The sequence below is a fragment of the Eleutherodactylus coqui genome, chromosome 8 (assembly GCF_035609145.1).
Source record: "Eleutherodactylus coqui strain aEleCoq1 chromosome 8, aEleCoq1.hap1, whole genome shotgun sequence".
NCBI lineage: Eukaryota > Metazoa > Chordata > Amphibia > Anura > Eleutherodactylidae > Eleutherodactylus > Eleutherodactylus coqui.
Window position 1 is genome coordinate 161,100,478 of NC_089844.1, and position 26,547 is coordinate 161,127,024.

Genomic DNA, 26,547 nt, shown 5'->3' on the forward strand with positions numbered 1-26,547 from the left:
TGACCAGCACTGAGGTCAATACTAGCACAGATTAAATAGGGCAGGGCCACTCCAAGACAGGTGAGGACTGACATCACTTACCTGACACCATGCCCCTCAGCCCCAGAAAAGGTAGAGACACTGCTAAATCCTGGTCCGGCCTGAAAGCAAGGTGAAGACTTCAGAATGGCTGCAACAGTACCTCCCCTTCTAGAAGAGGCCCCAGGACCCTTAGGACCAGGATGATTCGGATTCAATCTGTGAAATTTTTTTACCAGACGACCCGCATAAACATCGACAGCCGGAACCCATGACCTGGGTTATGGACCTTTCCGGGCCATAACCACGTCAATGTACAAGTTACTGCAAAGAATTCCTGACTCGACGAGAGTCCAAAAAGCAACTTATTACAAACTGTAACTCCCCATCCACTAAAACAGGAGTGGGGGGTGGTGAACTATTCCCAGAATTGAGGAATCTTTTGAGCAGAGGTTTGTGGAAAACATTGGCAATCTTCATCGCACTGGGACTTTCTAACCGGAAAGCGACCGCATTAATCTTCTCAATTATTTTAAAGGGACCGATAAATCGTGGGCCAAGTTTAGTGGACGGTTGCTTGAGTTTTATACTTCTAGTAGACAACCAAACCAAGTCTCCAACACAGAATACCGCCCCCTCAGAGCGATGACTGTCTGCAACTCGCTTGCTCCGCCGAACTGCTCGATGTAAATTTCTCTGAACCTCAGCCCACCAAGCCTCAATATCAGAAAACAACTCATTTGCTCCTGGAACCTCCGAAAACCCGCCTGGGAAGGGGACCAAAACATGGGTGAAATTCGTAATTACAAAAGAACGGCAATGTCCCTGTAGCCTCCAGTGATCTACTGTTTAGAGCAAACTCAGCTAGAGGTAAGACCCTCGACCAGTTCTTCTGGTTTTCCGAGACATAACGTAAATACTGCTCCAGGTTCTGATTACATCTCTCAGTCTGCTCGTTGGTCTCTGGATGGTATGCCAAGGAAAACGAGAGCTGAACACCCAAACGAGAGCAGACTATTCACCAAAAGCTGGAAACAAATTGTACGCTACGATCAGAGACACATGTATCTAACACGGCTTTTAGTAAGCCCAACTCTGAGAAGTATCTTTCATTTACTTGGAAAGTGTTAATCAGCGTTGTCCTCGGCCTTCTATCCTCCTCTCACTATGCTCCTATACAAGTCATCACCCAGGGTCCTGAGCACGCCACACACGGTGCAGGGCATATATCTACCCCGTGTCGTCTGCTCTGCCCTCCTTTAGTCCTAAGTTGAAAATAGCTAAAATTAAGGGGAACTACTGGGTCATCCTTACATCAAGGGGGCACTTCTGGGCCCACCTTTGCTGTGTTTGATGGCACTACTTTGAGGGAATATTTATTATGTTTGGGGGTGACACAACTGAGGGCATTTTCACTGTATTTGTGTGGCACTACTTTCAATATCCTAGCTGTGTTTGGGTGGCTCTATTCAGGGCATCCTTGCTGTGTACCACTGCTGTGTTTGGGGGGGCAGTTTTACTGTGGGGAGACACAATTTTTTTTTATGTATTGGGGGCAGCCTTGTTGTGAGGTGGCAGTGATCAGAGCTCCCTTGCTGTGTCTTGGGGGGCTCCACTGGGGACATCTTTGCTGTGCTTGGGAGGCTCCACTGAAAATGTGTGTTAGCTTCAGTGACTGTCCCTGTTTTCCTTCTTTGAAAGTTCATATGTTGGAGTTACATCTCACCTAAATCTCTGATAGACAGCTCCATTATTCCAGACTCTACATATATAACAGTATTAGGGGTCAGCGAGGAGGTAACATCCCGCTCCTCACGAAATCTGTGATAGACAGCTCCCTAGATTCCAGGCTCTCCATATATAACAGTATTAGAGGTCAGCGAGAAGGTAACATCCCGCTCCTCACCTGAATCTCTGATAGACAGCTCCCTAGATTCCAGGCTCTCCATATATAACAGTATTAGGGGTCAGCGTGGAGATAACATCTCACTCCTCACCTGAATCTCTGATAGACAGCTCCCTGGATTCCGGGCTTTCCATATATAACAGTATTAGAGATCAGCGAGGAGGTAACATCCCGCTTCCCACCTGAATCTCTGATAGACAGCTCCCTGATTCCAGGCTCTCCATATATAACAGTATTAGGGGTCAGCGAGGAGGTAACATCCCGCTCCTCACCTGAATCTCTGATAGACAGCTCCCTGGATTCCAGGCTCTCCATATATAACAGTATTAGAGGTCAGCGAGGAGGTAACATCCCGCTTCCCACCTGAATCTCTGATAGACAGCTCCCTGATTCCAGGCTCTCCATATATAACAGTATTAGGGGTCAGCGAGGAGGTAACATCCCGCTCCTCACCTGAATCTCTGATAGACAGCTCCCTGGATTCCAGGCTCTCCATATATAACAGTATTAGAGGTCAGCGAGGAGGTAACATCCCGCTTCCCACCTGAATCTCTGATAGACAGCTCCCTGATTCCAGGCTCTCCATATATAACAGTATTAGGGGTCAGCGAGGAGGTAACATCCCGCTCCTCACCTGAATCTCTGATAGACAGCTCCCTGGATTCCGGGCTCTCCATATATAACAGTATGAGGGGTCAGCGAGGAGGTAACATCCCGCTCCTCACCTGAATCTCTGATAGACAGCTCCCTGGATTCTGGGCTCTCCATAGATTCATGTTCCCAGGTCACTCGTACTGTGAATCGTGGATCCTTGTGACGATCCTCAGGAATTCGGACCTCACTGGAGATGCTGTAGGTTCTGTCAGGATTATCTGCCAATGATTTAGTGGATGATATGACATCTTCTGATCCTCCCACTCCACACCTCCATGTAATCCGGATGCTTTTAGGATAAAACTTCTCCAAGTTGAGTGAATACATAATCTGTCTGGGGTTCTTTAGACTTCTCATTACCGGCTGTGACAGCTTGGGTTTTACTGAGAAAGGAAGCATAGAATGAGCTATTAAGATTAAACCAGTCGGAAATGCGCCTTGTGCTGACAGATTACTGTTATCAGTATGGAAAGTGAATGTTCACTCACCGGTGCACGATGGTTAACCCTAGATTGAGGGATCCCACCGGCACCCGTTGTATAAATGGTCTTTTTAGTCCACGATCCAGTGGAATCCGGAGAGACATCTGAGGTACTAGATCAGCTGTCTGGATAACCAGAAGCTCACAGCAATATGTCCAGTAGAAATAAAAAACTCGCTTCCCACGCTCTACTTGGACTATTCCAGATAACTTCCTTAGAATTTTTTAGAGTACCGAACGGTCCGAGAGAAGGACGCCTCATTTGTAAGTGACCAACAAAATGTATATAAGTGTATGCATGTATGTTTTATGTATTGCTTGAGAAAGGCATTTCTATGCCAAAACGCGTTGCAATAAAAAATTCTAAAGAAGTTATCTGGAATACGAGTTTTTTTTATTTCCAATAGAATGAGCTATGGTATCTATAACTGAAGCGGAGTAGGTGCTACACTGCCATATTTACACAGCAGTGTTGTCATGCACCTTTATAAGTTTTTGCCACAGCACATGATAATGCAGAATACTTCACGCATAATGTGTAATAAGAGTATTCTAGGGGTATTCTTAGAGATCATGCACAAAATGAATGCATGGACCATGTATGCTGCTGCACAGACTACACAATGAACCTATAGACACTCTGTGCCACCACGTGGTGTGTCTGTGATGCAGTATAATCTGCTCTAGAAGCAATGTTTCTGGGGGGCTATAATAGCATGTAGTGCACAATCATGGGCACACAGAGACATGGTATAGACCCATAGAGTACTAGGGCATGGAGTCTGATTCCTCGGGATAGTTTAAAGGCCGGACAAGATCCACTCAGGAACCTTCACAAAGCCTCCCAGAAACAACCACTTTTAGTCATATTTGCATAAGCTCTGCCCCTTTTGTGGTCCGTTCCACAGGACTATCCTGAAAAACACAGGAGGATTGGGTTTTTCGAGAACAGATTTGCTGATGTACTCTCAGGATAGGTCATCAACAGAAGAACCGTAAGTTTTCCAACACTTGGCACCCCCACCGAACAACCGATGTGAAGGGGCTACAGTAGGCCAAAAGACTCAAAACACCATCCACTATGTGCACTGTAGTGCAGCAGTCTCTCATTCACTTCAATGGGAGAGAGCAGCAGTTCTATACCCGGCCATTACACAATGGTTTTCGTATTGTCTTCTGGCCGACTGCAGCCTCTTCAAATCAGCCGACTTGTTATTGAGGACAGATTATTATTGGTTTTGCAGATGAAACCCCTTTAAGCTTTGTGTGATCTCACATATAACTCCGTGCATGAGATCTTAGGTTCCTGATTACATATTACATTTGCTCGTATCTTTCTGTTTCCTGCCAACTATAACACTACTTCATTTATGTTCAATGCTTCAACCATCTGTTTTGCTTAGTCTTCAGGATGAAAAAAAAAATCCTAAGACATTAAATGGACCAAAAATATCCAAAAATGAGATGGCAGCAGCAAAGTTCTAGGCACATTAGGATTTCTCCAGCTCGGGTTCATGTACAGTGTGAAAAGAGAACTAGAGAAGTCTGCAACATTTTATATCCTTCACAATGTAGAACATGAAGGGACACAATAAACCATATTTTAGTAACAAACACTGAATGGTCCCTTTATTAGAGCTTGTGGCCCTCTCACAATCGGTGTTTTCCTATATAGAAATTAGACTTGGGACCCAAGTGCAGAGTAACATGACGTCAGAAGTTTTCTGTGGATCAATTTCAGTGTGAATCCACATTAAATGGGAAAATCCAGCAATCTGAATGACTTCCATCAAGGGTTGTCATAAGTACTAGACTAGCCAGGGTCGGGATCTCACTGCCAACCTTCTGGGGTTTTCTTGTGCAACATCGAGCAGAGTATACCAAGAATGTTATGACTGAGGAAAAACATCGAGAAAAAGGTGATTCTCTGGATAGAAACAACTCCTCACCAAAAGGTGTCAGAGAAGAAATTCAAGAAACTGTCTGGACCGGCAGCTCGCGGGTACTCCGTGCCCTCACAGCCGGTCCTGTCACACAAGCGGCTGCCGTGCAGCGCAGGGGAGCCCCGGTCCTGAATACCTCCCTGGCCGCTGTGCTCCTCCTCGCCACTGGGTTGTTAGGGACGCCACAGGTGCCGCCCGGCGGTGTGTCCTGGGCACCATGGCAATCAGGCTCGCATCTTGAGCCTCGCCTATCATCTTGCAGGGCTAGGGGCTATTCCCCAGCTCAGCCTGTGGGATATCCTGTTGTTGTCAGACTCCCGCCCCAATCAGCTGCTGGGGCGGGAGCTCTGACAGCATTTAAACCTGCCTGTGTGTGCTGATCCTTGCCAGTGTTAGTTTGGTCTTCCAGCTGCACCCGCGTATTCTTTGCTTGTCTCCCGTTTGACTCCTGGTTTTTGACTCTCTGCCTTCTGGACCCGACTTTGCCTATAGCCTGACTCTTTTGTACCGCGTACCCACCGGCTGCCGACCCGGATCATCTGACTTGCCTTAAGTGTTTGTCGTCATCTGTCCCCGTGTTCCGCTTCCCTCGTGAGGGCAGGGACTGTCGCCCAGTTGTCACCCTAGGAGTTAGCCCAGAGGGGCAAGTAGGTAGGGAGAGGGGTTGCAGGCAGTTTTAGGGACTTCCAGTATCCTGAACCCCAGTCCTTACAGTAACACTGGCCAAAAGAAAGTCAGATCCCTGCATCCGACCAGTTCTGACAGAAACGTTCTGATGAACAGACAGGAGCAGCCGAATACAATGCAGGTGCTCAACTAACATGTCTGAATGCTATCTCACTATTTCTACGTAAAGTTGAGCTACAATAGACAACCAACTCCAGCGCCATTATATCTGAGAGAAACAAAGGTGAGACTCCAGGGGACAAAAGAGCTCAAAAATTGTTTCACTGAGCAGCAGATAAACATCTCCTGTTCAAATGGATCCAGATTTCTGTGGCCCCGTGCTCATGGGGAGGTCAGAATTTAGCACGAGCAGCAGGAATTGATTATCCCTTCCTGCGAAGTTGGTGGAAGTGGAGTAATGGTGTGGGGGAGGTTTTCTTGGTGTACCCTGGGTCCTCTGATACCTGTGGATGAACACTACGATGAACTGCTGCGTTCTGAAGGCCAGAAATGGTCAAAAATAAAGTGACTCTTCAGTGTATATCTAATTGTTCTCCCCTATACACATGGGTAATAGATTCATAATGTACTTCATACTGAATGTGGCTGATTACCCAGAGCTGACAACCTTAAAATTAGTGTCAGGAATAGTAATATTATAACTTTAGAACTTTATGTATTATCTATATATATAAAATTGAATGTATGCGTGTCTGTGTGTGTCTGTCTGTGTGTGTGTGTCTGTCTGTCTGTCTGTGTGTGTTTGTCCTTTATGCGCTACTACACCATTCATCCGATCGCCATGAATCTTTGGGAAGTTGTTGAGTACACTCCTGGGAAGATTATAAACATAGTACAACTATCGTATGATGAATGGCGCGCGTGCGAGCGTTGTCGACAGTTACGCCCCCCCCCCCACGTAGATCGTTCGATTTCCATCACTGCCACTAATTCTCTCACTTCCCAATGTCGTAGAAACATGAAATTTGGCACGAGCATTGATTATGTCATAAATAGGAAAAGTTAATGGGTCCCAACTCAATTATTCAATTCTAAGCGCCAAAGAATTAGCGTCCAAATTTTACGTACGGAATCTAATTTTCTCGCTTCCCAATGTCATAGAAACGTGAAATTTGGCACGGGTATTGAATATGTCATAAATAGGAAACGCTAATCGGTCCCAACTCAATTATTCAATTCTAAGCGCCAAAGAATTAGCGTCCAAATTTTACGTACGGAATCTAATTTTCTCGCTTCCCAATGTCATAGAAATTAGAAATTTGGCACGAGCATTGATTATGTCATAAATAGGAAAAGCTAATGGGTCCCCACTCGATTGTTCAATTCTATGCGCAAAAGAATTAGCATCCAAATTTTACGTACGGAATGTAATTTTCTCACATAGAAACGTGAAATTTGGCACGGGCATTGATTATGTCATAAATAGGAAAAGCTAATGGGTCCCAACTCGATTATTCAATTCTATGCACAAAAGAGTTAGCGTCCAAATTTTGCATACGGAATGTAATTTTCTCACATAGAAACTTGAAATTTGGCACGGGCATTGAATATGTCACAAATAGGAAACGCTAATGGGTCCCAACTCGATTATTCAATTCTATGCGCAAAAGAATTAGCGTCCAAATTTTACGTACGGAATCGAATTCTCTCGCTTCCCAATGTAATAGAAACTCGAAATTTGGCACAAGCATTGAATATGTCATAAATAGGAAAAGCTAATGGGTCCCAACTCGATTATTCAATTCTAGGCGCAAAAGAATTGGCGTCCAAATTTTACGTACGGAATCTAATTTTCTTGCTTCCCAATGTCATAGAAACGTGAAATTTGGCACGAGCATTGATTATGTCATAAATAGGAAAAGTTAATGGGAAGTTGTTGAGTACACTCCTGGGAAGATTACTGGCATAGTACATCTATCCTACGACAGGTGGCGCGCGCGCGTGCGAGCGTCGTCGACAGTTATGCCCCCCCAGACAAAGATCGTTTGATTTCCATCTCAAGCACAAAAGCAAAAGGCATTACGAGTAACGGGATGCGTGTTCAACTACAAAATGATGCATCCGCCGGACGTATCACAAGACAATTCCTGGATATTGAGAATGCTGAGGTAAAATAAAAGCTGTGCTGTGATTGGTTGCTATATATTATACCGCTGAGGTAAAATGAAAGCTGCGCTGTGATTCGTTGCTATTTTTTATATTGCTGATGTAACATGAAAGCTGCACTGTGATTGGTTGTTATATTTTATACTGCTGAGGTAACATATAAGCTGCCCTGTGATTGGGTGTTATATATTATAAAGCTGAGGTAACATGAAAGCTGCGCTGTGATTGGTTGTTATATATTATACCACTGAGGTAACCTAAAAAAGCTGCGCTGTGATTGGTTGTTATCTAGATATATAAAAACGAATGTATGTCTGTCTGTCTTCGCAGTAACAAGCGACGGGTAAGCTAGTGTTATATAAAAGCAACATCTTACCATAAATGGTCTTACAGTGAAACGTCTTCTTCTTATTATGCTGATTGCTGACACATCTACAGATGAGGGCCACATCTTTGTGTCTTTCCATACGTGGTATGAAGCTCAGTGATGTTACATACTGACGTCCCTCCCATTGTGATCTGATCACATAGGATGTATCCAGTAAACTCTCTCCTTCATGTCCTCTCATCTGAGACGTCTGGATCTCTTGGACCTGTCCAGCTCTTCTCATCAGCCACATCACACTCAGGTCCTCGGGGCAGTGGTCCACTGTGTAGCGTAGGGTGGCTTCTTCTCCATCAATCAGCTTAGGAGGACCCTCAATGTTTGTTATTATGAATGATACATTAGCTGTCAGAACAGGATAAAATAATCAAACTTTACGTTTACAATAACATCACCCCTTCATCTACAGCAGCCTTCTGGAATGCGCTACCCAGACAATCAGGTTAATTCCCAGCACACCGTTTTAAGCGAAATCTACCGTAAATATGCATCTGTTCGGTGGGCCTATCACATCCCTAAATCTAAATGCTCTCCATTCTCCCTCAGAACCTTATCCCTTCATTGGGCAGTATCCCCCCCCCCCCCCCCCACCACCACATACACACTAATGTACCTTATATCTGTACATACACATTCCGGCTGGTGATTGACTCATACAGCTTTATGTATACTATCCTATGTTTATAAAAGATGGCTGACCAATATACAGAACATGCACATATACCTTGTAGATTGTAAACTCTTGTGTGCAGGGCCTTCATCCCTATCTCCTCATAGATTGTAAGCTCTTGTGTCACCCCTCTATTCCCATAGATCGTGAGCTGGTGTGAGCAGGACCCTCATCCGTATTGTTCACTGCTGTAATGTAATGTCTGATTTGTACAGCGCTGTGGAATATGTTAGCGCTATAGAAATAGAGATGATTATTATCGCTGCAGTTTTTGATTCCATCTGTTATATTGTCACACGGACTCATCAGAGAGTAAACAGAGTCTCCCTACATTACCTTTCCTCCTCCGATTTAGCATCCACCCCAGAAAGACAGCGATGAAAATGATCAGCGTAACTACAATGATGATGGCAGCGATGATCCCGGCCGAGCTTTCTTCTGTGGAAATAAAAGAGGAGACAGAAGATAGAGAGCAGAGACTTCTATGTAGTCATGGTCAAAGGGGTATTACCGTCATTTAATGCTATGGTGTATTGCTAGAATCTGCCATCACATTGTGACTGGTTGGGGTTTGACTTGTGGAACCCCCACCGATCCTGAGAATGATGGGACCAGGGTCCTTTCATCATTTCCGAGCCATCCACTCTACAGGGAACTCAGCTCCATTAAGTGACCCATCTGAGGCTTCAACTAGCTCTCTGCCGTCTTCATTTCCCACAATCGGTAGAGATCCGGGTAGATGAGCCCCCCATGTATCAGAAGGTGATGCAATATCAAAACAATACTGTATGCCAAAAAATGGTTCTGCCAAGCAGCTGCGGGTTTTACTGAGAGGTTGATGATACGGCAAACATCACACAGAACATTTGACAAATGCGTACAGCAACAAAGAGCTTACCCAGGTGGGATGCTGATAAGCAGTGGAGACAGCAGCATGAAGAGATATAGACCTGTATGTGACCTTATGGCAGGCCGTCTGGGGTGGGGTATGGAGCGGGCTCAGAAGCCTTCCTCTCCACAGCTGGCAGGTAACAGCAGTTTGAAACAGCTGAAATCCACCTTCAACAGCCACAATCAGTGCTAGCAGCAATGTCGCAATCAGGTACCACATTGGTCCCTCCGCAATCCAATCAATGTGTGCCCACAGTTTATAGACTCTACTGTGGCCAGGCTTAATAGAGTAGCATGAAAAAGTACAATATACTGCAATACAGAAGTAGTGCAGTATATTGTACAAGCAATCAATTGACCGCACGTTAAAATCCCCTAGTGGTACTAGAAAACATAAGTTTAAAGACATTTTAAAAGTTTAAAAAAACCCTTTCCCCACATTTTACATAAATAAACATAGTTGGTATTATTGCTTCCACAAAAAGTCTAATCTATTAAAATATTGCATTATTTGCCCCTCATAGTAAACATAGTAGGAAAAGAAATACACAGTGCCAGAATTGCAGGATTTTAGACGCTCTATCTGCAAAAAAAAAAAAATTAGTGATCAAAAAGTTGTATGTTCTGTATCCCAAAATGGTGCTAATAAAACTACGGCTTGCAAAAAACAAGTCCCCGCACAGCCTCATACCCAGAAAAAGAACAGATTTGGGGGTATGGGATATGGCAGCAATATTTTTTGTGAAAGCTGTGAAATTAAAAAAAAAACATGTATAAATTTGGTATTGCCATGTTTGTACTCAAATAATAAAGCTAAGATGTCATTTATACTGCACAATGAGTGCCATACATTCAAAAACCTAAGAAACGATGACGAATTGCATTTTCAAAAAGTTTTTCAATATATTATAGGGTACATAAAATAGTGGCATTAAAAAATATAACGCATCCTGTAAAAAAACAAGCCCTCATACAGCTACATTATTTTCTATTTAAGCAGAAACTGAAAAAGTGATGGCTCTGGAAAAACAGACAAAAAAAAAGATTAAAACCAAAACCTTTTTAAGAATGATTGGTCATTGAAGGGTTAATAATAATAAATAATGATATGACTACCTCTATACACCAGACGGAAGTCTTCCTGGTGAGGCTCCTGTAGGAATTCATGCTGGACTCTACATGAGAAGATCCTCCCTCTGTCCTCCGCGGAGGGTGTGATGGTCACGCTGCTGTTCACATTGTACGTTCTGTCTGGGTTTCTCCAGGAATCTTCTTCAGGAGCTTGGTTCAGTTTTTCTCCATCCCTGAACCATTTAATACTGATGTCCACAGGGTAGAATCCAGTGACGGAGCAGCGCAGGACGCTCTCTTCATTCAGTCCAACCGTCTTATTTGTGATGGTCACCTGCGGGGGAGCTAAAAGCTTCTAAGTTAAACATCAGAGACAAGAAAATCAGAATACAAATATCTACACACATCTCTCCGCATGTTGTATCCCTTCATCTGTACCCTAAGTGGGCATACAACCTGTGTGGCCATGATGTATATTGAGAAGACTTTATGGTTCTGACCTGCCCCCTCTGCTCTGATCTCCAGTGAAACAGGAAGCAAGTAAATCAAATTTATCATTCCCATGACCGCTGCAGAAAATTGCTGTCTCCAGTGGTCATGTGTCCATGAATGCCATGTGACTGCTGAGGCCCGTGATTGGCTGCAGCAGTCATGTAAACGATCAAGGTGACGTGATCACTTCCTATTTTAGTGGAGACCGAAGCGAACATGGTTGGCAGCGCTGGACTAGGGGCAGAGTGGAAGGGTGAGTAATGGTTATTTAGTTTTATTTGTCATTCCCTTCCCATGGCAAGTTTTTTTTAAAGGTCAGTAAGCCGTTTTAGGTGGTTACTGACTGTTCGTGGTTAGAAACTGTAGTTTTAAGCAAAAAAAACCATTAGCAAGCTGCAGCTTTTGGCCACATTTCAGATGCACGTCAGTTGCATGGTGAATGCTTCGTGGGACTTTACTGTTGCAGTATTTTGTGTTGAATTTACTTATTTGTATCAACCTTTAACCACTCATCTCAGTATGCAAATCACCACAGCAAGTTCTGTGCAGGCACTGAGTAAGATTTCAGCTCTGAAGCCTGCAGAATTGTGAATACAGCTCCGGAGTATAAAACAGCCGCCCTCCAAAACAAGACTAGTACTAGAGAAAAAGCACTCCCAAAGTGACTCAACTTGTTAGGTTTCATTCACATAGGCATACGCAATTTTGGTCCATGAAAAATGCATCATTTCCAATGTGTGCGTTTTTGGTGGGTATACACATTTTGAACATCCGTGTTGCATCCATGTTCACTGAAAAAAAATACTGTGAACATAGATGTAATTGTGTATTCATGATTTTTTTTACACACCCATAGACTTTATTGGGCGATTTTGGTCAGTGAATCTGGACTAAAATAGGACATTACAATTTGTTTCCCCTGAACATTGGTCTGCATAGAAGAAAAATCTCAACTCCCCAATTTAATTCTATGAGTCCATCTGCTGTTGTAGTGTCCCAGAACAGCATTCTGGACCCCTCCATAATTGTCATACATGTCTGTCTCATGTAGATGCACCGTGCAAAGCAGTCACGTCTATTTTCTGTATGTGTGTTGCACAGCTGCAGCGTCTGAAGAGTTACACCGCCTGCAGACGACCGGGTCGGATCCCACTGTGGGAGTTCTCGCAGAGGGATGCGGACCCATGCCCCTGCAGAGGCCTTCGGCTCACCCACTCCTGGCGTCTACCGTTTTTGCTAAGCGCCAGCTGCCAGCCAGCAGGCGCATGCGCAGAGCGGAGCTGGACCATTACCACTGACATTTCCGTGCAGGCCTCTGCGAGACACGCATAGAAATAGAACATGCCACGATTTGTTTTCCGCGTGTGTTTTCATGCAGACAAATCGCGGCTGTGTGCATAGAATTACGTTTTGCAATGCAATCCTATGCAGGCGGGCAGGGGCGGAAATTCTGCGGGAAATCCCGTTGCAGAATTTCTGCCCGCGTGCAGGGGGCCTACACTACCTTATTATCATTGCCTGTGAGTTTGGTTGCATATTGAGTGTATCTATCTTGCTATGTCATGTGACGTGGTGTGCATGAATCTATAAGTATAAGTGATTGGGTTCCAGGAAGGAGTTGAGAGATCCATCTTGTCTAGAAAGGAGCACCAATTTACCACCTGAGGGTTTGCTATTAAGAGGCGCATTAGGGCACCATCAGCCCTTGTGCAGCTGAAGATGGAAAAAAAAGGAGAGACCGCTGGACCGTATGTGAAGTGCATGGGAGTGAGTGAGCCTAAATGTTTTCCCCATAAAGTCCCACCACAAGAGGGAGCCGTAGTTAGTAATTACCCTTGCCAGTGACAAGAAGTGTATACAGTTATATAACAGTGCAGAAGTCTACTGAACTGCTGAAGATAATATTGAGATTTACTGATGGTTTCTATGCGGCTGTCTGAAGTCTGGATCACCGAATAGTGGTACACCAGTAAGTGACACCCGCGCATGCTGAAGTCTATGACAGCGGGGTGATCATTATAGCCATTCTGTGGCCATCGACTTTCATGTCAAGTATTGCTGAATATGTACTAAGTTTACTGCACTGTAAATTCTGCATTTCTGAAGTCTGCTGTATTATATGAAAAGTCACTAGTAAAGTTTTATCGGGCCTCCCCCGTTCCGGAGGACCTGAGGTACTATGCACTTGTCCAGTGTGATCAATGCACCGTGTGGGAATGCCGGTGTATGGAACGATGACATCACGAACTGACAACTACTACCCCCCTTATCCTGAGGACTACTGGTCCTATTCCTTCCTCCAGGAATGTAACAGCTGGAGTCACTCACAGGATTTATATGTTACAGGTTGGCCGCATGACCCGGCCTGTTACAGTGTCTGTATGGAGTCAGTAAAAAATATGGACTATATACAGACAGAAAATATACCTGCATGAATAGGCCTTTATGTGGGCAATGATTAGCATTGCTGCCTTGTAGCACTGGTGTCCTCAGTTCATACCCAACACTGGGCAAAATCTGCATTGAGTTTGTGAAAGTTAAAAATTGAGTGCCGTATGCTATTTACTAGCTGCATTCACTTAAAGCCTGCATGCATTATTCATTTCAATACCAGGCAGAGTGAGGGTGCGTTCACACGAGCGCATAAACGGTGCATTTTTGCGCCCAATCGTATAAACGTGACCATCTGAGGCATTGGTTTCCACTGTATTCGTTCGCACGGGCGATTTTACGGCGCGTAAAAATGGCAACCCGAAAAAAAACCCGGAACATATGCGACCGAAATACGCGCCAACGCATATTCGATGGCCGAAAAGATAGTTTGCAAAGTAGGAATAAACGATAATACGCTTTCTAGCTCTGGTCATGATCGCCGAAAAACGTTCTTTCCGGTGATTAAACGCTGTGCACGTGCGAACGTAAATACGCCTACGCTCGTGTGACCGCGCCCTTAAGAGTAGATCTGAATTACTGCAGTCATTTACTTCCTCCCTGCTACGAGATAACTTAAGTGATTTACCCAAATAGGGAATTGCATGTTGTTTGTGTGTCTACAGAAAGAACCAGCTAAGAGCTCATTCACACTGCCATTTATTGCTTCTACTGACAATATCGGGGTCCATTTGGAGTCCACAATGCCCTTCAATATTTTCCAGGTTGAAATGGCACAATATGCAGCTCTATTTCATCCAGGACTTTAACAGAACCTCTAACTCAGATGTGAACATGTCCTAATAAAGTTTTGTTATTTTAGTGGTCTTGGTGTTGATGCAAGCAGTCTCAGTTGTGTGACAGGAGTGTTACATAAGAGTGTACTGACAGTGGCAAGGGGAGTAAAGAGGAGTGAAAATTGTAATGTGAGCTAGTAGGACTCTAGAAATTGTAACTGGACCATGTCGAAGAGTGACAACATGGAAAATAATCTGCTCACCTCCAATGTCCAACCTGACTTCCTTCTCCTTCCTGTCTGACCTGTAGATCACTGAACACTTGTACATCCCACCATCAGGTATTTGGATATTGGAAATAGTCAGGTTAGCGATCCCGGTACTTAATGCTTCCGTGCTCAGGGAATACCTAGAAGACGTTCCCCTCACAGTTTCATTATATTTCAGGATTTCCTTATCTTGAAACAGCCAGAATATCATTAGGTGTGTGAGACCTACAGGAGGATTGTCCACTGTGAACATGCAGGGAACCAGAGCGTCAGATCCCAGCCTGGTGGCGTGTGCAGATGGTCCAGCCAGCTGAAGAGGAGACACTGCGGATAGAAACATGTTCAATGTAATTAGATACCGTGCAGCACTGGGGTTCTGTGAATCCAGCAAGAGGCAACATCTATAAGAAGTTTGTATGTTCTCTGCATGTTTGTATAGGTTCCCTTTTGGGTTTTCCATTTTTTTCCCCCCCATTTCCCAAAATGCTGTCTTTATTTTCTTGGGCTCCAGGATTCAAACAGAAAAACAGAAGTTAAACACGGATTTTGTTCAGCTTCCTTTTCTTGCTCTACATTGATCCTATAGATGATAGAGGAATACACTCTGCCCCACCATTGAGGGCAAAACTCGGGTGGTTTGAATGGGCGCAGATTTTCCCAGGGCAGATTTTAGACCTCATTCACATGGGCTACAAAACATAGCGATGATTTTGTAGCCCCTGTGAATGAGGCTTAAAGGGGTTGTCTCGCGGTAGCAAGTGGGGTTATACACTTCTGTATGGCCATATTAATGCACTTTGTAATATACATCGTGCATTAAATATGAGCCATACAGAAGTTATACACTTACCTGCTCCGTTGCTGGCGTCCTCGTCTCCATGGTGCCGTCTAACGCTGTCTTCTCTTTTCATTTAGACGCGCTTGCGCTGTGCGGTCTTCTGCTGTGTTCAATGGAGCCGCTCCGGCGTGCTCGCGCTGCCGAGGTCTTCTGCGCATGCGCAGACCAGCTCTCCGGCGCGAGCACGGAGGGGTAAGTGTATAACTTCTGTATGGCTCATAATTAATGCACGATGTATATTACAAAGTGCATTAATATGGCCATACAGAAGTGTATAACCCCACTTGCTGCCGCGAGACAACCCCTTTAAGATACACAAGTCCTCCTAGCCTTCCAGATCCAACAGGACAGCTCTGGTTTGCCAGGGCTGTCTCATTGCTCTAGGAGGTCTTCTGTGTGTTCTGCCTGGTCCCCTAGTCCTAACTTTATATCCTGTTTGATATGTGGAGGTGGAACCAATGTCTACTCTGGATTGGTTCCTGGTAAGGATGACATCATAGGAGGGAGGGGCAGAACCATCTGCAAATACAGGACTCTGCTCCAGCAGGAAGTCTATATACAAAAGAGAGAAGATGGAGCTAAAGGGAAGTGGGAGTAATGTTACACATGGACTGCATATTGGAGGGGGGGGGGGGATAAAGGTTTTTACATGAGACTGTATTTTGGAGGAGGCTGATGGGAGGGGAAGTAGTGTCTTTGAAATAGGCCATGGGTATGTGCTCGAGTTACAAGTACATGATGGCGTAGCAGCTGACAGATGGCAGGATTTTTTTTCCAAAACTAAATAAACTTTTCTTAACATGAATTCCACACTCACGATATATATATCTATACTAGAACAGCAAGGCACTCAGTTTACCGGACTTTTACTAGTAATTCACCATTGTAAGTAACCATTGTCATACTCCATACTATACTTTGAAGGTCTGCAGCATAATACAGACATCGGGCCCTAATGCACCATAGGTGCAAACATCTGTACAGAGTACAGATGGTCACTCCCATCTAAACAGGTGACTGCAATTTCAGAATTCCATGGCATTGCAGACTCAACACACCATTGGTGTAGAAGGACATCTCCAACACATCACTTTCTTGTTGATACATAACATCAATTCCAAGTTACTCAGCACCCCGCTGCAACAATATCTACCCACAGCATCACTGACTCAGCTACACATAGCATTCACCTACTAGCTCAGTTAACTTTAAATGTTACATCATAATCACAGCTTAACTGAAGTCCCTTTGAGGAAATAAGCCTCCAGTCCACAAATATCCATCCCTATCCCTCTAATGTGCACAAACTAAAACGTCAGAGACCGGTCTCATGTGTCTAGCAGATTGATCTTTATTAGAGATGAGCGAACGTACTCGTCCGAGCTTGATACTCGTTCGAGTATTAGCGTGTTCGAGATGCTCGTTACTCGTGACGAGTACCACGTGATGTTCGGGTTACTTTCACTTTCCTCTCTGAGACGTTAGTGCGCTTTTCTGGCCAATAGAAAGACAGGGAAGGCATTACAACTTCCCCCTGTGACGTTCAAGCCCTATACCACCCCCCTGCAGTGAGTGGCTGGCGAGATCAGGTGTCAGCCGAGTATATAAATCGGCCCCACCCGCGGCTCGCCACAGATTTGTTCTGATATAGAGGAGGGAAAGGGCTGTTGGTGCCGGAGCTGCTTTAGGGAGAGTGTTAGGAGTATTTTAGGCTTCAAGAACCCCAACGGTCCTTCTTAGGGCCACATCTGACCGTGTGCAGTACTGTTGAGGCTGCTTTTTGCAGTGTTGCACTTTTTTTTTTTTTTGTATATCGGCCGTGCAGAGCATTGCGTCCTCAGTCTGCAGTAATTTTACATAGTCCAGGGCCAGTAGTGGTGAGGCAGGGACAGTGAAAGACATATACTGTGTATATAGGCAGTGGGCTTTTCCAAAAAAAATTGGGAAAAAACATTCTATTTCGGCTGCCTGTGACCCTCCTCAGTGTACTGCGTCTCTGCTGGGGGTAGTAGTTCTAATTAATACGCAGCCAGCTAAGTGTTACAGCAGGCTTGCGCAAAATTCTTTCCTGGCTCTGCTGTGCGTTACACATCACCGCTGTCATCCTGTCCAGAGGGAAACAGTCTGCAGTAATTTTACATAGTCCAGGGCCAGTAGTGGTGAGCCAGGGACAGTGAAAGAGATATACTGTGTATATAGGCAGTGAGCTTTTCCAAAAACATTTGGGGAAAAACATTCTATTTGGGCTGCCTGTGACCGTCCTGAGTGTACTGCGTCTCTGCTGGGGGTAGTAGTCCTAATTAATACGCAGCCAGCTAAGTGTTACAGCAGGCTTGCGCAAAATTCTTTCCTGGCTCTTTGCTTCCCCGTCACATCACCGCTGTCATCCTGTCCAGAGGGAAACAGTCTGCAGTAATTTTACATAGTCCAGGGCCAGTAGTGATGAGCCAGGGACAGTGAAAGAGATATACTGTGTATATAGGCAGTGGGCTTTTCCAAAAAAATTTGGGAAAAAAAATCTATTTGGGCTGCCTGTGACCGTCCTGAGTGTACTGCGTCTCTGCTGGGGGTAGTAGTCCTAATTAATACGCAGCCAGCTAAGTGTTACAGCCGGCTTGCGCAAAATTCTTTACTGGCTCTGCGTTGCCTGTCACATCACCGCTGTCATCCTGTCCAGAGGGAAACAGTCTGCAGTAATTTTACATAGTCCAGGGCCAGTAGTGGTGAGCCAGGGACAGTGAAAGAGATATACTGTGTATATAGGCAGTGGGCTTTTCCAAAAAAATTTGGGAAAAAACATTCTATTTCGGCTGCCTGTGACCGTCCTGAGTGTACTGCGTCTCTGCTGGGGGTAGTAGTTCTAATTAATACGCAGCCAGCTAAGTGTTACAGCAGGCTTGCGCAAAATTCTTTCCTGGCTCTGCTGTGCGTTACACATCACCGCTGTCATCCTGTCCAGAGGGAAACAGTCTGCAGTAATTTTACATAGTCCAGGGCCAGTAGTGGTGAGCCAGGGACAGTGAAAGAGATATACTGTGTATATAGGCAGTGGGCTTTTCCAAAAACATTTGGGGAAAAACATTCTATTTGGGCTGCCTGTGACCGTCCTGAGTGTACTGCGTCTCTGCTGGGGGTAGTAGTCCTAATTAATACGCAGCCAGCTAAGTGTTACAGCAGGCTTGCGCAAAATTCTTTCCTGGCTCTTTGCTTCCCCGTCACATCACCGCTGTCATCCTGTCCAGAGGGAAACAGTCTGCAGTAATTTTACATAGTCCAGGGCCAGTAGTGATGAGCCAGGGACAGTGAAAGAGATATACTGTGTATATAGGCAGTGGGCTTTTCCAAAAAAATTTGGGGAAAAACATTCTATTTAGGCTGCCTGTGACCGTCCTGAGTGTACTGCGTCTCTGCTGGGGGTAGTAGTCCTAATGAATATGCAGCCAGCTAAGTGTTACAGCAGGCTTGCGCAAAATTCTTTCCTGGCTATGCGTTGCCCGTCACATCACCGCTGTCATCCTGTCCAGAGGGAAACAGTCTGCAGTAATTTTACATAGTCCAGGGCCAGTAGTGGTGAGCCAGGGACAGTGAAAGAGATATACTGTGTATATAGGCAGTGGGCTTTTCCAAAAAAATTTGGGAAAATACATTCTATTTGGGCTGCCTGTGACCGTCCTGAGTGTACTGCGTCTCTGCTGGGGGTAGTAGTCCTAATTAATACGCAGCCAGCTAAGTGTTACAGCAGGCTTGCGCAAAATTCTTTCCTGGCTCTGCGTTGCCCGTCACATCACCGCTGTCATCCTGTCCAGAGGGAAACAGTCTGCAGTATTTTTACATAGTCCAGGGCTAGTAGTGGTGAGGCAGGGACAGTGAAAGAGATATACTGTGTATATAGGCAGTGGGCTTTTCCAAAAAAATTTGGGAAAAAAAATCTATTTGGGCTGCCTGTGACCGTCCTGAGTGTACTGCGTCTCTGCTGGGGGTAATAGTCCTAATTAATACGCAACCAGCTAAGTGTTACAGCAGGCTTGCGCAAAATTCTTTCCTCGCTCTGCTGTGCGTTCCGTAAGCGAAGTCAGCCTCCAACCACAGGCCAATAAGCGGCACATTTAATTACAGCGTTCTGTTTCTGCACTACTGGTAATACACCATGCTGAGGGGTAGGGGTAGGCCTAGAGGACGTGGACGTGGACGCGGGCGAGGACGCGGAGGCCCAAGTGAGGGTGTGGGCACAGGCCGAGCTCCTGATCCAGGTGTATCGCAGCCGACTGCTGCGGGATTAGGAGAGAGGCATGTTTCTGGCGTCCCCACATTCATCTCACAATTAATGGGTCCACGCGGTAGACCTTTATTAGAAAATGAGCAGTGTGAGCAGGTCCTGTTGTGGATGGCAGAAAGTGCATCCAGCAATCTATCAACCACCCAGAGTTCTGCGCCGTCCACTGCTGCAACTCTGAATCCTCTGGCTGCTGCTCCTCCTTCCTCCCAGCCTCCTCACTCCATTATAATGACACATTCTGAGGAGCAGGCAGACTCCCAGGAACTGTTCTCGGGCCCCTGCCCAGAATGGGCAGCAATGGTTCCGAATCCTCTCCCACTGGAGGAGTTTGTCGTGACCGATGCCCAACCTTTGGAAAGTTCCCGGGGTCCGGGGGATGAGGCTGGGGACTTTCGGCAACTTTCTCAAGAGCTTTCAGTGGGTGAGGAGGACGATGACGATGAGACACAGTTGTCTATCACTAAGGTAGTAGTAATTGGAGTAAGTCCGAGGGAGGAGCATACAGAGGATTCGGAGGAAGAGCAGCAGGACGATGAGGTGACTGATCCCACCTGGTTTGCTACGCCTACTGAGGACAGGTCTTCAAAGGGGGAGGCAAGTGCAGCAGCAGAGCAGGTTGGAAGAGGCAGTGCGGTGGCCAGGGGTAGAGGCAGGGCCAGACCGAATAATCCACCAACTGTTTCCCAAAGCGCTCCCTCGCGCCATGCCACGCTGCAGAGGCTGAGGTGCTCAAAGGTCTGGCAGTAACCTGTTGGCGGCTCTGCAGCTCGGCAGCCTCATGCACGTGCCATGCCTGGCCCACGTCTTTAATTTGGTGGTTCAGCGCTTTCTGAAAAGCCACCCACGCTTGTCAGACCTGCTCGGAAAGGTGCGCCGACTCTGCGCACATTTCCGCAAGTCCCACACGGACGCTGCCACCCTGCGCACCCTGCAACATCGGTTTAATCTGCCAGTGCACCGACTGCTGTGCGACGTGCCCACACGGTGGAACTTTACGCTCCACATGTTGGCCAGGCTCTATGAGCAGCGTAGAGCTATAGCCGAATACCAACTCCAACATGGGCGGCACAGTGGGAGTCAGCCTCCTCAATTCTTTACAGAAGAGTGGGCTTGGTTGGCAGACATCTGCCAGGTCCTTGGAAACTTTGAGGAGTCTACCCAGATGGTAAGCGGCAATGCTGCAATCATTAGCGTCACCATTCCTCTGCTATGCCTCTTGAGAAGTTCCCTGCAAAGCATAAAGGCAGACGCTTTGCGCTCGGAAACGGAGGCGGGGGAAGACAGTATGTCGCTAGATAGTCAGAGCACCCTCCTGTCTATATCTCAGCGCGTTGAGGAGGAGGAGAAGGAGCATGAGGAGGATGAGGAGGAGGGGGAAGAGACAGCTTGGCCCACTGCTGAGGGTACCCATGCTGCTTGCCTGTCATCCTTTCAGCGTGTATGGCCTGAGGAGGAGGAGGAGGAGGAAGAAAGGATCCTGAAAGTGATCTTCCTAGTGAGTACAGCCATGTGTTGCGTACAGGTACCCTGGCACACATGGTTGACTTCATGTTAGGATGCCTTTCTCGTGACCCTCGCGTTACACGCATTCTGGCCACTACGGATTACTGGCTGTACACACTGCTCGACCCACGGTATAAGGAGAACCTTTCCACTCTCATACCCGAAGAGGAAAGGGGTTCGAGAGTGATGCTATACCACAGGACCCTGGCGGACAAACTGATGGTAAAATTCCCAGCCGACAGCGCTAGTGGCCGAAGGCGCAGTTCCGAGGGCCAGGTAGCAGGGGAGGCGCGGAGATCAGGCAGCATGTACAGCACAGACAGGGGAACACTCTCTAAGGCCTTTGACAGCTTTCTGGCTCCCCAGCAAGACTGTGTCACCACTCCCCAGTCAAGGCTGAGTCGGCGGGAGCACTGTAAAAGGATGGTGAGGGAGTACGTAGCCGATCGCACGACCGTCCTCCGTAACGCCTCTGCCCCCTACAACTACTGGATGTCGAAGCTGGACATGTGGCCTGAACTCGCGCTGTATGCCCTGGAGGTGCTTGCTTGTCCTGCGTCTAGCGTCTTGTCAGAGAGGGTGTTTAGTGCGGCTGGGGGAATCCTCACGGATAAGCGTACCCGCCTGTCAACCGACAGTGCCGACAGGCTTACACTCATCAAGATGAACAAAGCCTGGATTTCCCCAGACTTCTCTTCTCCACCAGCGGACAGCAGCGATACCTAAGCAATACGTAGGCTGCACCCGTGGATGGAAGCATCGTTCTCTATCACCATCAAAAACGGGGACCTTTTAGCTTCATCAATCTGTGTATTCTATTCATCCTCCTCCTCCTGATCCTCCTCCTGAAACCTGACGTAAGCACGCCGAACAAGGCTTTCAAGTCATATAATTTTTCTAAACAATTTTTATACGTTTCAATGCTCATTAAAGCGTTGAAACTTGCACCTGAACCAATTTTTATTTTAACTGGGCTGCCTCCAGGCCTAGTTACAAATTAAGCCACATTAACCAAAGCGATTAATGGGTTTCACCTGCCCTCTTGGTTGGGCATGGGCAATTTTTCTGAGGTACATTAGTACTGTTGGTACACCAATTTTTTGGGGCCCTCGCCTACAGTGTAATCCAATTAATTTTTTGCCCACCTGCATTAAAGCTGACGTTACATCAATGGGATATATATTTATGTACCGCCGGTGGGTTCCAGGGAGCCACCCATGCTGTCGGTCCACACGGAGTTGTAACTGCATGTGTCCACTTCTAAAGAACCCCAGTCTGACTGGGGCATGCAGTGTGGGCCCAAGCCCACCTGCATTAAACATGACATTACCTCAGCTGTGCTGGGCACTGCAATGGGATATATTTATGTACCGCCGGTGGCTTCCTGGCACCCACCCATGCTGTCGGTCCACACGGAGTTGTAACTGCATGTGTCCACTTCTAAAGAACCCCAGTCTGACTGGGGCATGCAGTGTGGGCCCAAGCCCACCTGCATTAAACATGACATTACCTCAGCTGTGATGGGCAATGCAATGGGATATATTTATGTACCGCCGGTGGGTTCCAGGGGGCCACCCATGCTGTTCGTCCACACAGACTTCACAATAGGGAGTTGTACCTGCCTGTGTCTACTTATAAAAACCCCAGTCTGACTGAGGCATGCAGTGTGGGCCGAAGCCCACCTGCATTTAATCTGACTTTAGCTCAGCTGTCCAAGGCACTGCAATGGGATACATTTATGTACAGCCGGTGGGTTCCAGGGAGCCACCCATGCTGTGGGTGCACACGGAATTCCCATTGCGGAGTTGTACCTGCCTGTGACTATTTATAAAAAACCGCAGTCTGACTGGGTCATGCAGACACCTTGACAGAATGAATAGTGTGTGGCACATAGGTTCCCCATTGCTATACCCACGTGTGTAGCTCCTGATGGCGGTGGCACAGGATTATATTTCTCATTGCTTCTGTACAGCATTGTGGGCTATCGTCCTGCCCCTTTTAAAGGGGGTCGCTGCCTAGCCGTGCCAACCCTCTGCAGTGTGTGCCTGCGGTTCCTCCCCATGGCAGACGCACTTATAAATAGACATGAGGGTGGCGTGGCATGATGGCAGCTGAAGGCTGCGCAGGGACACTTTGGTGTGTGCTGTGGACACTGGGTCGTGCGGGGGGGGGGGGGGGGGGGGGTTGGGCAGCATGTAACCCAGGAGAAGTGGAAGCAGAGTGTCATGCAGGCAGTGATTGTGCTTTGTTGGAGGTAGTGTGGTGCTTAGCTAAGGTATGCATGGCTAATGAGGGATTTCAGAAGTAAAAATTGTTGGGAGGGGGGGCACTCTTGCCGCTATTGTGGCTTAATAGTGGGACCTGGTAACTTGAGATGCAGCCCAACATGTAACCCCTTGCCTGCCCTATCCGTTGTTGTGTCGTTCCCATCACGTTCTTGAATTGCCCAGATTTTCACAAATGGAAACCTTAGCGAGCATCGGCGATATACAAAAATGCTCGGGTCGCCCATTGACTTCAATGGGGTTCGTTATTCGAAACGAACCCTCGAGCATTGCGAAAATTTCGTCCTGAGTAACGAGCACCCGAGCATTTTGGTGCTCGCTCATCTCTAATCTTTATCATGGTCCAAGGCGCTGTCAGCTTCTTCTGGGCCATGTCCCCTGTGAGACGGGAGACTCCTTTTTCCGTGTGATGCATAATCCTCTATGGCCTCTGGCTCATCAAGACACTCTGGTTCTCTCGCTGCCCTATCACTTGGCTCCGGGTGCACTGTTCTCTGCTGCATGGTCCCTTTTTCCTTGCTCTCTCGTCACTGCTGCTGTGCTGCTCTCTCTCTCCCATGCTGCGTCTAGTTTGTGGCACAGGACAAAATGCTTCTATATGGTGCCTGCAGGGTGCCAAGAGTATTCCCCAGCATTTGGGTGAGCCCCTATTCACTTTCCCTACAGTAGAATCACCTCTTCACAGCAGTGACTAGATGTGCTAGCTAATTTATCACTGATGTCACAAGGGAGGCAGGGCCTCTTTTCTTGCTCTCTGAAGTGCCTGTCAAACTCTCCCCCTGCCCAGCACGTCACAAGCAGGGGCAGGGCTTACACTCGGTGCTCACAGCACCTCTTCTTGTCTCACTTCCTGGCTACCCCACTGGCTGGAGGGAACAGGCCTAACTCGCGGCGCCTGGAGCTGCTTACCTCTGCAAGAGAGAAGAGGGTCAATGCTACCCCTCTTACATCTTTTACATGAGACTGTATGTTCAAGTGGTCTGAAGGGAGGGGACTAATGTCATTTATATGGGACAGTATGTTGGAGACGGCAGGGATTGGGCATGGTTAAAAATTAAATAAACTGCCATGAAGCACAGTAAGCGACATTTCCATTGACTTTCTTTATAGTCATTGCCAGCTGGGAGGTACGTCAGCGTGACCCATTAATTTATAAGCCAATCTGTGGAACTATAATACTACAGACTGACATCCTATGAAATTGAGCTAGAAATAGAATACAGCATCATGCAGCTGCTGCTTGCTTGCCCCCCCCCCCCCCCCCCCCTCCCCGACCCCTGTATGGAAACAACTTGAACACAATCTGCCAATGAAGCGCCCTTTCTCTAAGTCTATTAATAAACCGTAGAAGAGGCGGAGCGCAGGTCCACATACTATACAGGATCTATAACTATAACTAAAAGAAGAACTTATAGACATGAACATCTGCTTCTTCCTTATATTTCCATCTAATTTTAACCTGAATGTAGCAATTAATAAACTGCAACAACTTTAAGAAGTCCTTGTACTCCACGATCCTAGTGCTGTCACCTTACATAGTAGACGCCCCCTATAGAATCGTACTGACCTGAGTGACACAAGATCAGGAAACAGAAGATTGTCCTTATGCCGTCAGTCTTATACCGCCAATAGTTTTGTTTCATCCTGGAAGGAACACTAGCACTTCTTAAAAGCTGATTTCCAGACAGCAGAGTCCGGCACTTTCACTTTCCACTCTCCATATTTGTACACAGACTTAACCCCTTCTTCATCTATGCCAGGCTGCTGTCCATAATCAGAAAATATTAGCTGTAGTTGTTACTTCTCGTATATACAGTATCTTCATGTGCAGAGTATATATATATAAAGCTGAAAGCCCTCACTGACTCACTGACTGACTCGCCAAAAGTTCTCCAACTTCCCGATGTCGTAGAAACATGAAATTTGGCGCAAGCATAGATTATCTCCAAAATAGGAAAAGAAATTGGGTCCCAACTCGTTTATTCAATTCTAGCGCAAAAGAATTGGCGTCGAAATTTAACGTACTTAATCTAAATCACTCACTTCCCAATGTCATAGAAACGGGAAATTTGGCACGAGCATTGATTATGTAATAAATAGGAAAAGCTAAAGGGTCCCAACTCGATTATTCAATTCTATGCGCAAAAGAATTAGCGTCCAAATTTTACGTACAGAATCTAATTTTCTCACTTTCTGGTGTCATAGAAACAGGAAATTTGGCACGAGCATTGATTATGTCATACATAGGAAAAGCTAATGGGTCCCAACTCCATTATTCAATTCTAGCGCAAAAGAATTGGCGTCGAAATTTTACGTGCGGAATGTAATTTCTTCACTTTCCAGTGTCATAGAAATGGGAAATTTGGCACAAGCATTGATTATGTCATAAATAGGAAAAGCTAATGGGTCCCAACTCGATTATTCAATTCTATGCGCAAAAGAATTAGCGTCCAAATTTTATGTGCGGAATGTAATTTTCTCACTTGCCGGTGTCATAAAAACGGGAAATTTGGCTTGAGCATTGATTATGTCATAAATAGGAAAAGCGAATGGGTCCCAACTCGATTATTCAATTCTAGCGCAAAAGAATTGGCGTCGAAATTTTACGTGCGGAATGTAATTTTCTCACTTTCCGGTGTCATAGAAACATGAAATTTGGCACAAGCATTGATTATGTCATGAATAGGAAAAGTTAATAGGTCCCAATTCCATTATTCAATTCTAGCGCAAAAGAATTGGCGTCAAAATCTTACGTGCGGAATGTAATTTTTTCACTTTCCGGTGTCATAGAAACAGGAAATTTGGCACGAACATTGATTATGTCATAAATAGTAAAAGCTAATGGGTCCCAACTCCATTATTCAATTCTATGCGCAAAAGAATTAGCGTCCAAATTTACGTACGG

General features: G+C 46.1%; 1 protein-coding gene across 1 annotated transcript in view; it reads right to left on the reverse strand.

Moving 5' to 3' along the window:
* Positions 1–26,547, reverse strand: part of LOC136577980 (uncharacterized) — a 95,429-nt gene that overhangs the window by 51,114 nt on the left and 17,768 nt on the right. The window contains exons 3-7 of the mRNA XM_066577891.1: positions 14,735–14,929; positions 10,858–11,157; positions 9,187–9,288; positions 8,172–8,525; positions 2,650–2,961 (exon numbers count right to left, since the gene is read on the reverse strand). Coding sequence (XP_066433988.1) covers positions 2,650–2,961; positions 8,172–8,525; positions 9,187–9,288; positions 10,858–11,157; positions 14,735–14,929 — 1,263 coding nt within the window. The remainder of the gene's footprint in view (positions 1–2,649; positions 2,962–8,171; positions 8,526–9,186; positions 9,289–10,857; positions 11,158–14,734; positions 14,930–26,547) is intronic.